The sequence below is a fragment of the Perca fluviatilis genome, chromosome 23 (genome assembly GCF_010015445.1).
Source record: "Perca fluviatilis chromosome 23, GENO_Pfluv_1.0, whole genome shotgun sequence".
Taxonomy (NCBI): Eukaryota; Metazoa; Chordata; class Actinopteri; order Perciformes; family Percidae; genus Perca; species Perca fluviatilis.
This window is the reverse complement of record NC_053134.1, coordinates 26,239,972-26,255,189: the sequence shown is the minus strand read 5'-3', so window position 1 is coordinate 26,255,189 and position 15,218 is coordinate 26,239,972. Positions and strand designations below refer to the sequence as shown.

General features: G+C 43.5%; 1 protein-coding gene across 3 annotated transcripts in view; it reads right to left on the bottom strand.

Annotated features, from left to right (window-relative positions):
* Nucleotides 1-1,254: 1,254 nt before the first annotated feature.
* Nucleotides 1,255-15,218, bottom strand: part of cnot4b (CCR4-NOT transcription complex, subunit 4b) — a 31,147-nt gene continuing 17,183 nt past the window's right edge. For all 3 annotated transcript variants that reach the window (XM_039791361.1, XM_039791362.1, XM_039791359.1), the window contains exons 9-13: nucleotides 14,610-14,667; nucleotides 14,226-14,484; nucleotides 13,136-13,594; nucleotides 6,552-6,782; nucleotides 1,255-4,784 (exon numbers count right to left, since the gene is read on the bottom strand). In XM_039791361.1, the coding sequence (XP_039647295.1) occupies nucleotides 4,498-4,784; nucleotides 6,552-6,782; nucleotides 13,136-13,594; nucleotides 14,226-14,484; nucleotides 14,610-14,667 (1,294 nt within the window). In that variant the 3' untranslated portion in view covers nucleotides 1,255-4,497. The remainder of the gene's footprint in view (nucleotides 4,785-6,551; nucleotides 6,783-13,135; nucleotides 13,595-14,225; nucleotides 14,485-14,609; nucleotides 14,668-15,218) is intronic.

The window sequence follows — 15,218 nt, the reverse complement described above, 5'->3', positions numbered from 1 at the left end:
AATGTGTCTGTTGACTAAAACATACAATAGAGGAAAAAAAAAAAAAGAAAAAAAGGAAATGTTCAACTGTGGAATGTAAAATCACAACAAAATAAATCTCATCGGTGTGTTTACTAATGCTGTTGGCTGTCGTGCATGTTGCTGAATGGAATGTGTTTAGCGAGTTTAAAAAAGGGGGCCACAGATTGTAGTAAATCATCTGTTAATAAATCACTGTTAACCGAGGTTGGGAACTTTCCTTCACAGGCAAACAGAGAGGGTTTTTACACGCCAACAGGACGGGTTCGCCTTCAGCAACGTGATGGCTTACCGGTGACGAATAAAGAGCTTATATAATTTGCTCTTCTTATCTAAAACATGCGGCTCTGGTAGAGGTTTGCGACTGGTCGTGCTGTACAAACACCTCTTTTATATCAACGCGCACGTCGCTGATTGGGAAACCCTGATGGTTGATTGAACTAGTTGATAACCAGCGTCGTGACACAGGTTATGCGGGACCGTGGTTTTTAGGTTAGGTGAAGCCGGGTAATTGAAATCAATCCAGGGCATGCTGATCTAGATTCAACGTGCCCTGGTAGTACAGGCCTCTGGTCTCGGAGACGAGAGACGTACATGAGGGTTTATTATTTATTTTCCTCTCTCTTTGAGACACAAAATACAAAGAACAACTTCTGGCTCCATTTTGGTGCTGACAACGTCTTGATCACTTATCAGCTGCAGCTGTCAAAGTCGCAAGGCGGCAGGAGCGGCGCTTCGACGCAAACAGGAAATGCTCTGCAGACCAGACCGTCTCATTCCGGAGACCGCTACGTTCAGCCTCTGTGGCCTCCGAAGGATGCAGCCCATGAATTGGGACATAGTAATAGTCTAGCTAGCTGTCTGGATTTACCCTGCAGAGATCTGAGGAGCAGTTAACCATAGTCCTCACAAATCCACCAGAGGTTAGAACGCCAACACAGAGACAGAGGAAGGGGGCGGACATGTGGCGGAACCTCCGGCAGGAGTGAAACGTCGACGATATAGACTAGTAAAGGTGCGATGGCGTCACTGGTGGATAGAAGCTTGCCGTTGCCGGGCGCAGTCGGAGCGCTTCATTTGCTCTTGACGTCTTTGCTGCCTCCCAAGCAAGATTAAGTTCATCGGCTTGCACTTACAGCATTTAAGGTCTGTCCCTTCTGATGCTTTTACAGGCCACAGTGGAAACCATCAAGAGCCTCTCGCTACAGCCCCGGAAATAAGGACCCAACAACACACTTGATATTTGCTCTTTTATTTCATATTTAGTTGGTTTTGTGCTCCAGACCTCGGCGCTTCATTTTTAGACGTTTGGACATTGTGAAAACATGTTAGCTTGTAATCCTCAAGAATACTGTTGACTTATTCAAGTTGTCAGGACCGTCACAGATTGTAGCATTTGGATGATACAGGGGTACGTGATGTGTACCTCGTGGTGGTATGAGTTGAAGCTCTACTATCCCAGCACACGGCGCCTAAACAATCAACCAATCTTCTGAAATGAAAACGTATATGGAAAGAGTCCTGTGAGAGAGAGCTTCCTGCTGCAGCCCAGTCCAATCAAAACATTTGTTTTTTTTTCAAAATGTTACAAATAAAAAAACTCTTCACTTCGATTTAAATATCTAAAAGCTGACACACTCAACAAACGAAGGCTAAACTAGGAGCTTTCCTGTCTCAACAAGTCCACATAACACAAGCACAAACCACAAGTGAGTGCCCTTAACGTCTCATCGCTCAGGCAGGTGAGGCTTGAAGCTGTCATAGAGAGCTGGGGCACTGGCCGAGGGGTCTGGAGGCGGGCCAGGCACGGAGCGCCACACAGTGGCACTGACCGTGCTGAACCACATCCTTCACATGTCCAGCTTCAACCCTCTGATACAGAGGTCTGGCCAACACGCGCTCGATATCTATCGGCAGCGCAACGGCCGTGCCGATACACCACCTGCAGTCTACGGAACAGACCCAAACGCTCTCTCCATGTCTGCGGGGGGGACACACGCAACCCAGACGCCGTCTGTAGTAGGGTTGGGCAGCGTTTGGATTTCAACATTTCTGATTCCAATCTCGATTCCGGCTCTTATCGATTCTGATTCTTTGAGGGGTGGAGTTGAAACTAGAGATGTTACGATACCAGTATTGGGAATAAAAAATACTTCCAACGCTGCCTGAAAATGCTGGTATCAGTATCGGAATGTACTGGACTTTATGAACCGATCAGATACCACGTAATTTGGACCCGAAGAAAATCTACTTTAAAAGAGGTTTATTGATGTTCTTTTTCTGTTATGACCTGTCAAACTGGATAATAAAAGAAAGTTCTATGGCTATATCATTGTTTGTTCATATTTCACAAAGAGTTTAACCTGAGCCAGGCCAACAACAATGATAGCAATCATGTCACGTCCATACAGGGATAGTAGTATTCAGTTGTTACAACATAAAATATATGACACGCTGGTATCGGATCGGTACTCGGTATCAGCCGATACGCAAGTTCAGGTATCAGAATAGGGAAGCAAAAAATGGTATCGGACCATCTCTAGTTTATGGGGGTCACATGCTTATTTCACAGATAAGAGGATTCAATGGTGATTTACACTTTTAACGGGCTTCTTCAACATGAAATAAAGCCATTCAACACGACCGATGATCAGATTCAAAACAAATTTTTTCCAAACTATTCCAATAAAAAAAAAAAAAATCCATTGGAATGGTCATTTCTGAAACGATTCCAAGTTGGAACCGGTTCTTGATGCCCAACCCTACTCTGTAGTATGAACAGAAGCGTGGGTGCGTCCGTTTTAAAGTAGGTCCCGCCCTGTAGTGGAGACTAGTATACAGGCATACATAAATTGCAACTCTTCCGATCATTAATAAGTCTACGCTGTTTTCCTGATCCTGTGAATTAAAACAGAACTCCACTGATTTAGTGCTACTATAATACCGTCAGATCCAATGGTGGACAGTTCATTGATGCAGCAGAACCAGAGATACCGGTTTTATTGCACAAAGTCTTCTCCTGTAAACAAACTTGACACTTCAGTCAGAGATCTAGGTGTGATGTACTAGCCACTGATATAAAGTCAGGTCTCTCTTGAGTATGAGATGCCGTGTCTCTGAGATTACTGACCCAGCTTTTATTTTGAAAGTAGGAGGGGTCTAAACAGGATGAGCCTTCACTTCAAATTGATCAGGTGACACTGTGCTCTCAATGTACTGTATACGTGCACTTAAATCATCTGTTAGGGCAGAAACATGGAACACATATGACCACGCCTGGCTGAGCCGGCACAAACCCCGGTGAACATACTGAACGTGCACTCTTACGCACTGGTGGGGGTAACAAACGTCAGCTAGTAAGAGCGTTTCCATGACCACAGTAGCAGGAACGTTTACTGCTGTGCTTTCTGCACAGAAGGAAGATGAGAGAAAGAGAGGACGGGATGTGAATATGCCGCATACGGACGTGTTCAACAGTGTGGTCAGCCGTGGTTATTCTGAGCGGAAGGGAACCCAAAATAGGTCCAACTTTCACTTACTGTTTCATGTTCTAGCACACTTGGCAGCCATGCTCACACTGCAGCTTGCGTTGTGATTTTTAGGCGACACATTCCATAACACAACAACATGAAAACTTGCGTAGCTCAAAGCGTCAGCGTGCGCATCACTTGCGTGGACGAAAACTGTGTTTTCACGACTCACGAGCCCCAACCCCGTCACATATCGGATTCTGTTCTTATAAAATCGTGCCTGGCCGCTCTCAAAGGTTGACTTTGCAGATCGTGTAGGGCTCATAATAGTGTTACGCTCCCTCAGATCTTTTGTCGTTGATATACTATATACCAAAGCGGTGCGGCTCCTTGCTCCCTGCCATACCTTAACCATACTGAACCTTCAATTTACTGATCAAAGAAGCAAAAGGTCTGATTCTCAGATGCAGCTCGTTGTGAAATTTGCTTCTGTCGTGAAGACTGATTGAAGAGATTTATCAGGAGACCTGTTCAATCACGTTTCAAATCATCACATCTGTCGCAGCTTGATTTGATTCCAAAGCATCTCTCGAACACACTTTCAGTACATGACTGGAAGGGACCATGCGATGCTAAAAGCTTTTTCAGATTCGGTAAAGGCTGCTGCTTTTTTGCTCTCTGGTTGGGTGTCTGTTAGGAGGCGTGGCTGGGGCAGCAGGCCTCGACCTACTCATACCAACAATCACGAACTGAGACACGAAACACAAGCGTGGATGATCTGGTCAGAGGAAGAAATTAAAACATTATATTATTATTATTGTTATTATTATTATTATTATTATCATCATCTTATTAGTTTTTTATACTGTATCTGCCTATTTGGTGTGGTTCCAGGTGGCGACACGTGTGTGTGTGTGTGTGTGTGTGTGTGTGTGTGTGTGTGTGTGTGTGTGTGTGTGTGTGTGTGTGTGTGTGTGTGTATGTGTGTGTGTGTGTGTGTTGAGAGTCCCTAGTGGCGGTCGATGGTGGCGCTCTGTAGCAGGTCTGTCTGGGTCTGTGTTGGGGGTCTGAAGGCCGTCTGGAAGCCTGGCGGCGGGGAGTGGAACTGGCTGCTAGGAGCCGGGTAATGTGCCCAGCCGGCTCTGTGGGGGGGTGGCTGGCTCCCTAAGGAGCCATTTTGTGAGACAGAGCTGGGCGGGGCGTCCATTTCTGTGAGCGTCTGCAGGGACTTGAGCCAGTGTGGAGGGTTGTCGTCCTGAAGAGAGTCCAGACCGTTGCCAGCGGAGGTTGGGATCCCTGCGGGGGGACAAGGCAACAGTACACTCACACACAAGTTTTTAATACTAAAAGGTAAATCTATGGCTACATTTGGAAACACTAAGTCATATGTTTGATACAGCCCAGTATCATTTATGCCCCTTTTTTTGTTTATTCTTGAACCTGAGATATCAGGGTTTCAAGCTCCGCCTCTGAAAAGTTCCGCTTCTCAGCCGGATTACGTCTCGCCATGTTGTAAATTGTAGGGGCGAGGCCTCAAAACCCAAAATATATTGGGGCGTGATATTTAAACTACGATTGTTTGCAGCCGCTGCATTTATCAATGGACGACCATTCGCACGCTCTGATTGGTGTGATACGAACGTTTCATGAATTTACATGTGAAGCCTGTCGTAAGATTATTTCTGCGCTGGTTTCTACGTTAAAGCCCGTACACACCGGGACGAATATCGGCGCGCGTTATTCGCCATGCGTTTTTCAATGTGTTTTTTGTGTTCACACCCAAGCGATTTTCGCTGACGATGAGCCGAGTGAACATGCAAATTCATTCCCTGACATTAGATGGCGCTTTTTCTTGTATATGTATCTCGCAGGCTTTTCCATTTCTGTTTTACCTCCTCCACTACAGCACACAAACGATGGCGATTGTCAAATGTTTGTGGGAAAAAGTTACAAGCCTATGTACATGAAAGACAATTAAGTGAAATGAAACTCCCCATCAAGGCCCATTTGCTCTGCAATACCACTCCATAAGCAGTTCTCTTTTGTCAAGATTTTTGTAGTCACTGTCGCGTTTGTCATAAAGTGCTTCATGTTCCGACACCAACGAGACCAGCAGCTCTACTTGCCTTGCATCTTCCTCGTCTTATTTCTTCCCAGCAGTGTAGACGCTACTTGGCGTATATCTTCTTCGCCGTTACGTATGTGTGCTCGGCAAGACCGTTATGTGATTGAGCGCCCCCAAGTTGTGTTTACTGTAACTTCAGAAGCTCCAGACACGTGAGCAAAAGCGGCAATCTCATTGGGCAGATAGTTTTTGACGCGGTGCGTCAAACCAAAAAAACGAACCCGAGGCGTTTTTAAAATAAATGATGCTTTTACGTGTGGCGTTTTTTGCGTCGGTGTGCACACTCACATTGCCACCCTTTGTTTAGTCACGAGGCGTTAAAAGTCGGTGAATATCGCACACGAAATTCTTCCCGGTGTGAACAGGCCTTTAGGTTGATAAATAAGGGCCTACGTGCTGACAGTCAGCTGGTCACGTCTTTGCCTAACATCTGATCAATCAAAACAGCTGATCCACTTCCTCAATAGGAAACTGTTGTTGCTGCCAGTGCCGTTTCAATGCACAGGCTTACTGGGGCTCAAGCCCCGGGGACGGAAAGGCTTGGGTCAAATTCACAGGGAGAAAGGGAATCATGCCTCGACTTTGTGTGGTACTCCTGACTGGTGTGTGTGTGTGTGTGTGTGTGTGTGTGTGTGTGTGTGTGTGAGTTAAAACTCAGATAAGATAAATTACTCTAATAGCAGAAAGGAGTACACATTATAAAGAAAGGAAAAATCCTCATCCTTCACTTACAGTTTCCAGTGACATCACTTGATGACATTAATCAGACTTCACACAGCTACCTCTGGAGACACTGCAGAGCTTTGACTGGGTATGTGACAAATATTGAATGGAGGACGACGGAACAGAACTGGAACACAGCCGGAATGCAGCAAAGGCGCTCCCAGTGGGAAATGGGGGTAATGGTGGCTCTTTAAAAAAGCTTTAAAGGCTCCTACCGGTGATTATGGCTGGGTCCATCCATCTGGCTGTGCGGTCCCAGCAGAGGCTGTGAGGAAGCCCCGGGGCCCCCGCGTGCTGGACACTGGAGGAGGAGGATGATGATGATGACAATGAGGAAGATGTGGAGTTGGGCAGCCCTCCAAAGTTGATGTTGATGTTGGGTAACAGCGCTCTGAGGCCGTCCTGCCACTCCTTCACATTTAGACTCTCTCCACAGCTGCTGCTTTCTGCACGGGACAGGGTGAGAGGAAAACGTGAACCACTAGCAATACATGGATGATTGGATTAGCCTTAAAAAACACAATGTTGTTTTTGGCCTGTAACAATATTAAATAATTGTCTAGTCGCAATTTTTTGCGTAATCACAGTTTCTTTGTTTGACCGCAATGCATTGCTAACATTAGCTAAGGTCCTAACGGGTTTGACTGTTGATGGTAATTGTTGAGTTTGTTTAGATATGTGCCAAATTGTAATTATATAATTGATTTTTGGTGCTATGTTTTTATTGGTGTGATGTTCTACTGTCAATTTTATGTAAATCTAAGAAAAAATACAATGTTTTATGTTAATAAAGAGGCATAGGCTAATGTAAAGCCAGATAATGTAAAAACACAGGTATTTTTACAGGTCACATTACCAAAATATGTATCCTGGAATTCATTAAAAACTTGTTTGAGAAAGTAATACATAAATAAATGTTTTTAAATTCACTGAAAGAGGCACTTATTTCTGAGACAATGAATTGTACTGTAAAATGTGTTATTGTTACAGCTCTACTGGTCCTTAAAGACCGAAATAGGTGCTCAACCATTGTCTCCTGTTTCAGTACTGATACCAAAACCACACTTCTTTCCTATATTTGACTGATAATTCTTAACAGTAGACACGTCAGAGGGAACTTAGCATTAAATATATTTAAATTTGATTGTTTTTATCCCCAAAAATAGTATACAAAGAGTCCCCACAACTGTCTTCCTATCAGTGTGGAAAAGACTCAAATGATAGACTGACATTCAGAGTCAACAGCTAAGTGCATGTTTCATCACAATCTTCAATCACCTGTTCACTGGTAGGAAGGTCCGGCCTGTTTTTTTTTACATCAGTGAACAACAATTAAGACACATTAAGATAATCTAATGATGGCATCAAACCATACGATGATGTACTGTAGGTCACAGTGGGTCCGGAGAGGCTGCAGCAGTGGGCTAATTACTCAGCTGCCATGGTTTCTCCTGCAGCCCAAACGCAGTATGGCGGTGCTGTGGTTTGGAGCTGGAACCATTTAGAGCTCCGTCTAATGAGACGTTGCAGACAGCAGGCATCACAGAGTTACCATGGCTCTATGAATAATAAATACTAATTGACATGACAGGATGATTGTTAGTCGACTTACTCATTAACCCCCACAGCTAGCTTCCTACAAGATGGAAGAGACTGGAAATGCTATGAAGTATTATTTATGACAACATGTCTTGAGATGTTGTTACCAAAGCCATTACTTCAAGCATTAAGTCTTCGGAAGATTCCATTAATCATTTTAAGCTTTTGAATTAAATACTGCCAAGCACTAACCCCAAAAACATGAGTGATTAAGAAGAAACAATCCTCCCTCAGTATTCCTTTTTTTTATTTTAATCAGCCTGTCAGGCAGGGAAGCATGGCTGGCATTAACATAATCACCTATGTTGCTATTTGCATTCCCGGATAAACAAGTGCCGCCATGTTTAATTCATGATACAGAGAGCTGCCTTCAAAATCAATGTGAACCAAGTTATCTAACGCCACTTCTTTACAGGGAGGGAGGACTTTATCTCTGAATTAGCTCCCGTCTTTTATGACTTCTACCAGAGGAAGGTTGTCTGCCAACACACCCTCATCTAGTTTCATTTAACAACCATTATCTTACGTTCTTACGTGGCTGACTTACTGATACATTGAGATCATTGCAGCTCACAAATGGTGGACCATTCCAACCTAAAAGAGAAGAAGCTGCTTGGTTTGAGTATTCAGCCAACGTTAGCTAATGTCAGCCAACGTTCGCTAATGTCAGCCAACGTTAGGCTCTATGTGAAAAACAATGAGAGAGTGAGGGACAAGAAGGGGCTGAGCGAATCAATGCACTGTGAGCAGCTTTACAATGAAATGCATTTTGGCAGGCTGCCACAAATAAATTAATGTGAGTTAACTTACAAGTTTAGTTCAGGACTGGCACGTCACATCCACTGTGTGGGAGCAAGTAGTGGATGCTATGTCAGAGTTGAAGCTAACATTAGCAGCTCCTCTACCCTGCTCTTTATTGGATTGAGGTTTACACATCTGAACTTGTTACAGATATAGCATAACATAAATACTAACACATACAAATTATATAAAATTACTATTTACCCTCACTTTTAGCATGATAAATGGCTTTCGTTTTCCGGAGGGTTTTTCTACTAACTCCCAGAGTTAGACGTTAATTAGCTAGCTAGCTAGAACTGATAGACCATTGCTATTTTAGCCAGCAAAATCCACAGTTGTCAGCTACAAATGAGAATCTGCATTTGTCTCCTGTATGAAATCAAAAACCCACGGTTCATAAATGACTAACTTTTGATGGCAAATTTGACGGCCATCATAGTGACTGTAAACTGTGTACGTAACCTGCAGGAATGGAAAGCTTGAAAGCTTTAGCAACGATAAAGTGTCACAGCACCAAAATACACCAAATACAAAGTCAGAGACCAATGGCAACTCCCATAAGGCTAGAATGTTCCGGTGAACTAATACTTTGTTCACATTCTTTTGGCCGTGTAGAGTTTCCAACTTATTCCAGCTTCATCAAAAAATACACCAAGCAAGCCAGTCAGGGGCTGCTGTGTCATTATGTTAATCTGAAAAAAAAAATCAGTTTTTGATCATTTATCTATATCCATATCTCCAGCAGGACATGGCTGCCTGTCTGGTCTTCTACCGATGATAAGCTTGAGGTTGAGATGGAGGGGGAATAAAGATGAGGGGGCTGCTGGACCATGTTAAATTAAATTAGCATTTGCCTCTGCTGAGACAGGCAGAAAAGGACCAGTATTCCAAGCACATCTTGTTGGTAAGGGTGTCACGATTTCGATTTTAAAATCGAAACCAATCGAAATGAAGCCATAATCTTGAATATCGAATAAAAAAATGGAAACGTTGATACTGCCACACCCCCATGTCACGTCCGGTCGGCTTGCCAAGCGGGAAAAAAAAAAAAACACGTGTTGAAGTGCTGCGAGTCAACCTCCTGTAACCTAGCTAGAGCCAGTCAAAAGTTAGCATGACAACTGCAGATGTAGCAGACCTATCAACTGAACTTGAGCCCCCTCCTCTTTCACTGAAGTCACCGTTGTGGAAGTATTTTGGATTTCAAGGTGAGTTATGTTGACAACGTTTGCGTTGTTGACAAAAAAAAAAAAAGAAAACACAGTTTGGAAGCTGTGCTATGTGCGTATACCATATTCTGTGCATTTACCGTTGCACATTAACCTAGCAGCTAGCAGAGATTTCTTCTGCTTACAGCTTAATCCCAATAAAACCGCACGGTTGAATTTCAGCCTGTATGCACGTTTTGTAGCCTAAACAGAGCAGCTTATAGTATATTGGTTATATTAGAGAGAGCAACAAGTTAGGGGACTGCAGACAGCTCCTCTCTGCTCTCTGGCTCAGCCGCTGTATGTGCTGTGAAGCGTCTGCCCTTGGCATTGTCGGCAAACTTATTATTATTTATTTTTTTTAACTTTATTGATAAATTGTTGGAATATATGTTATTGTTACATTATTTTGTTAATAAATGTTTTAAATTTGACGATATAGTGTGGCACATTGCAAACAAAGGTCAGATATTATATTGCATAAAAGTCTAGTCTAAAAATAAATAAATAATGAAAAAAATTGAGAATTGAATCGAATTGTGACCTTAGAATCGAAAACGTAATCTAATCGAGGATTTGGAGAATCGTGACACCCCTACTTGTTGGTATTAATAACTTGCCATAAAACCTAGACCTTTCTCAACAGGCAATACTCCAAATTTAAACGCACACTCTTGGCAAAGGAAAATCGATTGGCAAGTTGAATTCAGAACTCCAAATTTTGCTAAATGCTTTTACTCATTTCTATGCTATTAGAAAAAAAACATACCAAAGACTTAAAATTACTTACTAAACCTTTTTACATTCATTCACACACTGTTGAACATATTTTTTCTCATAAATCAAATGTATGTGCTTGCTGGCTCTGGGAGGTGGGACTTAGCTCTGTTGCGCATTCATTTGGACTGGCTCCCATTGGATGTTGTGGTTGATCATGCTATATACCATTGGAAAGGGAACGTGATTGGAGAAGTAATTATTGTTAAAAGTTATTATTACATTTTTAATAATCATTTAAATCCCCTTTTTTACGACAATCCAAACAGAGTCTGATCCGTGACTCAAAACAGTGACCCGACCCGTGAATTTAGCGATCCAAGGGAGAATTCTGTGCTTTAAATTTAAGTTGTTCTAAATAGCCACATGCTATATTCTTGACTCTTCTTCATTGTTTCCACAGAGACACCTCAGAATTTCCAGCAGTTGATCTCATGAATGGCTGTTTGGAAACTGACTGGTTGAAAAAACAAAGAGCCACTTCACTTACATTTTGACTTTTAAAAAATTAACTCAGTTTTCACTGGCAGGAGGTTTGTTGTGCCATCGTTATGGTTCAAGTATTATTTCGTTATTGTTGTGTTTTTGCCCAAAGCATTTAGTTTGCTCTTGTTGACAAAATCATCAGATTGGGAGCGAAGTGGCATTGTGCCAAAAATGGACGTGGTTCTCAGATGTCTAATCTCGGCAAAACGTCTAAGACCACCAAATCACCAGAAACTCTCGTTGTGCTGCCTCATTTAAATCAACCCCCCACCTCTGCGCTGGGAACCACAATACCGCACAGACAGGCAAAGCCAATCACAAAGTCAGGAAGATACCAAACTGTTGGAGCACTGGTCAGTGCACTGCCACATAAACACAGCCCTATAACTCAAACTAAACCAAAATCAGGTGCCAAAATGAAAATGGTAGTTTTAGACAGAAGATGCTTTTGCCCACCACCCTAACTGTTTTAGGTTTAGTCCATGAATGTTAAGACAATGCCACTTTTAAAGACATAATTACCTGATGTAAATATCATCAGGCCAATACAGTAAACTTTAATAATACACGGGCATATGCATTTTACCAGGGTTTTCCCTCCCATTATAATGTTTAGGTGCAGAACGTGAGCCATTTTGGCAGCACCTAAGCCGACTTTTCTCAGATCTAATGACAGTAGATGGACTTCTTTAGCAAATTTTGTCTTCAACCTTTTTGAGTGTTATGTATTTATTATCTGCTTTACATAAATGGTGATTATAATGGTCCAAAATGATGTGAAAAAGAGACGCAAAACTACCAAAAAGCGACTACAAATTGAAGCTAAATGACCACAGAGACCCAAAACAGCCCTAAAGGAAATAAAAATGACCACAAAGAGACACAACATGACTACAAAGAGAAAAAAAGCATTTCTTTTAAACTGAAAAATGTAATATTTTCTTGAGGAAGGACCCCTAAATCCCGCCAAATACATGCACCTAAGTCTTCCACAAAGCTATGAAAACACTGTATACCTTTATGTATGTCTCTAATGTTGTATAATTGTTTGGCCTCCGTGGTCAAACAGCATTTCACATTTCCTTGTAAGTCCAAACAGATCACAGTGTGATCTGACCTGTGGACAGCGATGAGCCAGGATTTATGAGTAGCTCTCTGTAAATGAGTGCACCTTATTAATGGATTTCAGGTCAGTGTCCTCCCTGTAGCTGTTGCTCCTCCATGCCTTTCCATCTCTTGTCTTACCACTAACACTTCCAGACATGTAAACATGGGCCTGAGGCTGAATCATTACTGCTGATGGCACTCACAGCCAGTCCGATTATTTTACTATTTTGTTGGAGAGTGATTTTCTTCTAGAGCAGGAGTTGAGCCAAAGTTAAACATGAACCAGTAGAGCCACAGGGCCTGTGTTGCTCAGAAACAAACTGAAATGTGATCTGCAGCGGTACAGCAGTTAGGCTGCTTGAGATGAAGCCGTCTGCTGTGTTACAGGAAGGCTGCGGGACATGATGTGCTGCCACCAAGTGGTCAATAGATGTCAACATATGTTAACCCACAATGCAATGCACTAACATGATGTAATGTACTACTGTCAGGGCTGCAACTAACGATTATTTTCATAGTCAATTCATGTGTTGATTTTTAATCGATTCGTTGTTTGGTCTATAAAATGTCAAAAAATTGTGAATAATGTGGATCAGTGTTTCCCAAACACCCAACATGATGTCCTCAAATGTCTGGTTTTGTCCACAATTCAAAGATATTCAGTTTACTGTCACAAAGGAGAGAAGAAACTAGAACATATTCACATTTAACAAGCTGGAATCAGAGGATTTTTACTTTAGAAATTACTCAAACCGACTAATCCACATGAAGTTAGAGCCCGTTACAGGTGAACAGGGCAGATGTCCCTGAACCAGTCTTACCTGTGATGGGGATTCCTCCAAGCCCAGTACTGTGATGTCCTGGCAGCACTGTCAAGTCCAAGAAGCTGCTGTGTGATGGGAAAGCCGTTACACTGACTGCGTGGTTCAAATGCACAAAGTTCCTGCGTGAAGAGGTGGAAGCCATCCAGGAGCCACAGGATGCCGAGGACGCCGAGGATGGAGGGTGGGAGGGGAAGCTGAAGGAGCTATAGTCCGTCCTGCGAGGGTGCTGATGCTGTGGGAAGTGCTGAGAGGGTGGGAGCCCTCCCAGGGGCCCCAGCGTTCTGTGTGCGGAGCCGAAGCTGTCTTCAACAGAGAGCTCCTTCTCAATGAGGTCCGCCAGAGCTCGGCGTGTGATGTCGAACGGGTCGAAGCCCAGGTCGTCCTCCTGCTGCTGATTGGACGAGCCGAAGCCAAACGCTGCCTGCCAGTCTGTGGACGACGACACTGGCATGGTATCTACACACATAGACCGACACACACAGAGACACAGACAGACACACAGAGACAGACAACACACACAGACACACAGAGACACAGACAGACACACACACACACAGAGACAGACAACACACAGACAGACAACACACAGACACACACAAACGAACAACACACACAAACGAACAACACACAGAAACACAGAGAGACACACACACACACACACACACACACACACACACACAAGAGCTGACTGTGAGCACGGTTCACAAACACATGGTGAACTAAATAAGTTAGTAAGTATCGCTCTAGCTGTTCATATATGTTCACATTCTGTGTCATTTCTGTCATTTGGATTGTTTATACTGTAATTATATTATGCTGGTCTGTTCTGTACACACTGTACTGCATGTCCATCCGTCCAGAGAGAGGGATCCCTCCTCTGTTGCTCCTCCTGAGGTTTATTAATTTTTTGTGTGGCGTTTTCCCTCATACGGAGCGAGGGTCTAAGGACATAGGGTGCCGTCTGCTGTACAGATCGTAAAGCCCCTTAATGCAAACTGTGATCTGTGATATTGGGCTATACAAATACAATAAAACTGACTGGATTAAAGACAACCCTTGGTGGACACAAAGCCGCAGCGAGACCGACCTGAGGTGAAGAGGCTCTGTGGCTCTGGCGCTGTGGGCCAGTCAGCGTTGCTGTGGGGGGAGCTGGGGAAGCCGCTCAGGCCGCTGGGCAGCGGGTTGGGATGCCTGAAGTTACTGTTGTCCGAGAACAGGGACTGGGATTCCGCGGGAGCTGCCTCGAACGGGGAGCGGGCTGTGTGGCCCGGGACACTGATGGGCAGCAGCAGGCTGGGCTTACTGAGGCCAGGGGGGGGCGACGGGGACTCACTGCCTCCACGGAGCTAAAGGACACAAGACAGGGAGATTCTGGTTTCATAGCACATATATTGCAAAACATAAAAAAATTGCATTCAAAACACTTTCACTCAAACATCTGGAAACTCCTGCCTGGGAGTCCATTTCTTACCAGTTGTGAGGTGTCACCGTTGCCTATACTGATGATGTCTGTCAGTGTGTGGCTGGGGCTGCAAAATAAAAGTAGAGAAAAATACGAAGCATATTTAGCCACCAGAAGACTGAGGAGTGTTCCAACCCAATACATAGTTAATGCCGGTTATGAATAATGGGTTTCAAATAAACACTGGCCAGCACTAATAAAAGGTTAAAATGTGACTACAACCACCGTTCTCACATGGTAAATTCAGAATAATGTGCATTTCAACAGCACTGATTCCATCAGTACAACAACAGAAGCATCTCTGTGTCCAGTTGCATTATGTCTTGATCAGCTTTTTTGACCCCCGATCCAATCAGTTAAAAATATTTAAAATATTATTTAAAAACTTTGTGACGCCTCTTGCGCCTAATAGTCAATCTTTGATTTTCTTCTGGTGTTTAACGCCGATGTCGGCTCCAGGGAATAACAGCCTGCAGGCTGGTTTCCTGGTGGAATCACGTCAGAAGGGTGGAGAATTGGAGTGATCCACTTCTGGAAAACGATGATTAAGAAAGTCGGACGTTTTTACTTGTTGCCGAGTAATCCCCTGTGATCAGACACCCCTAGCATTCACAGTCG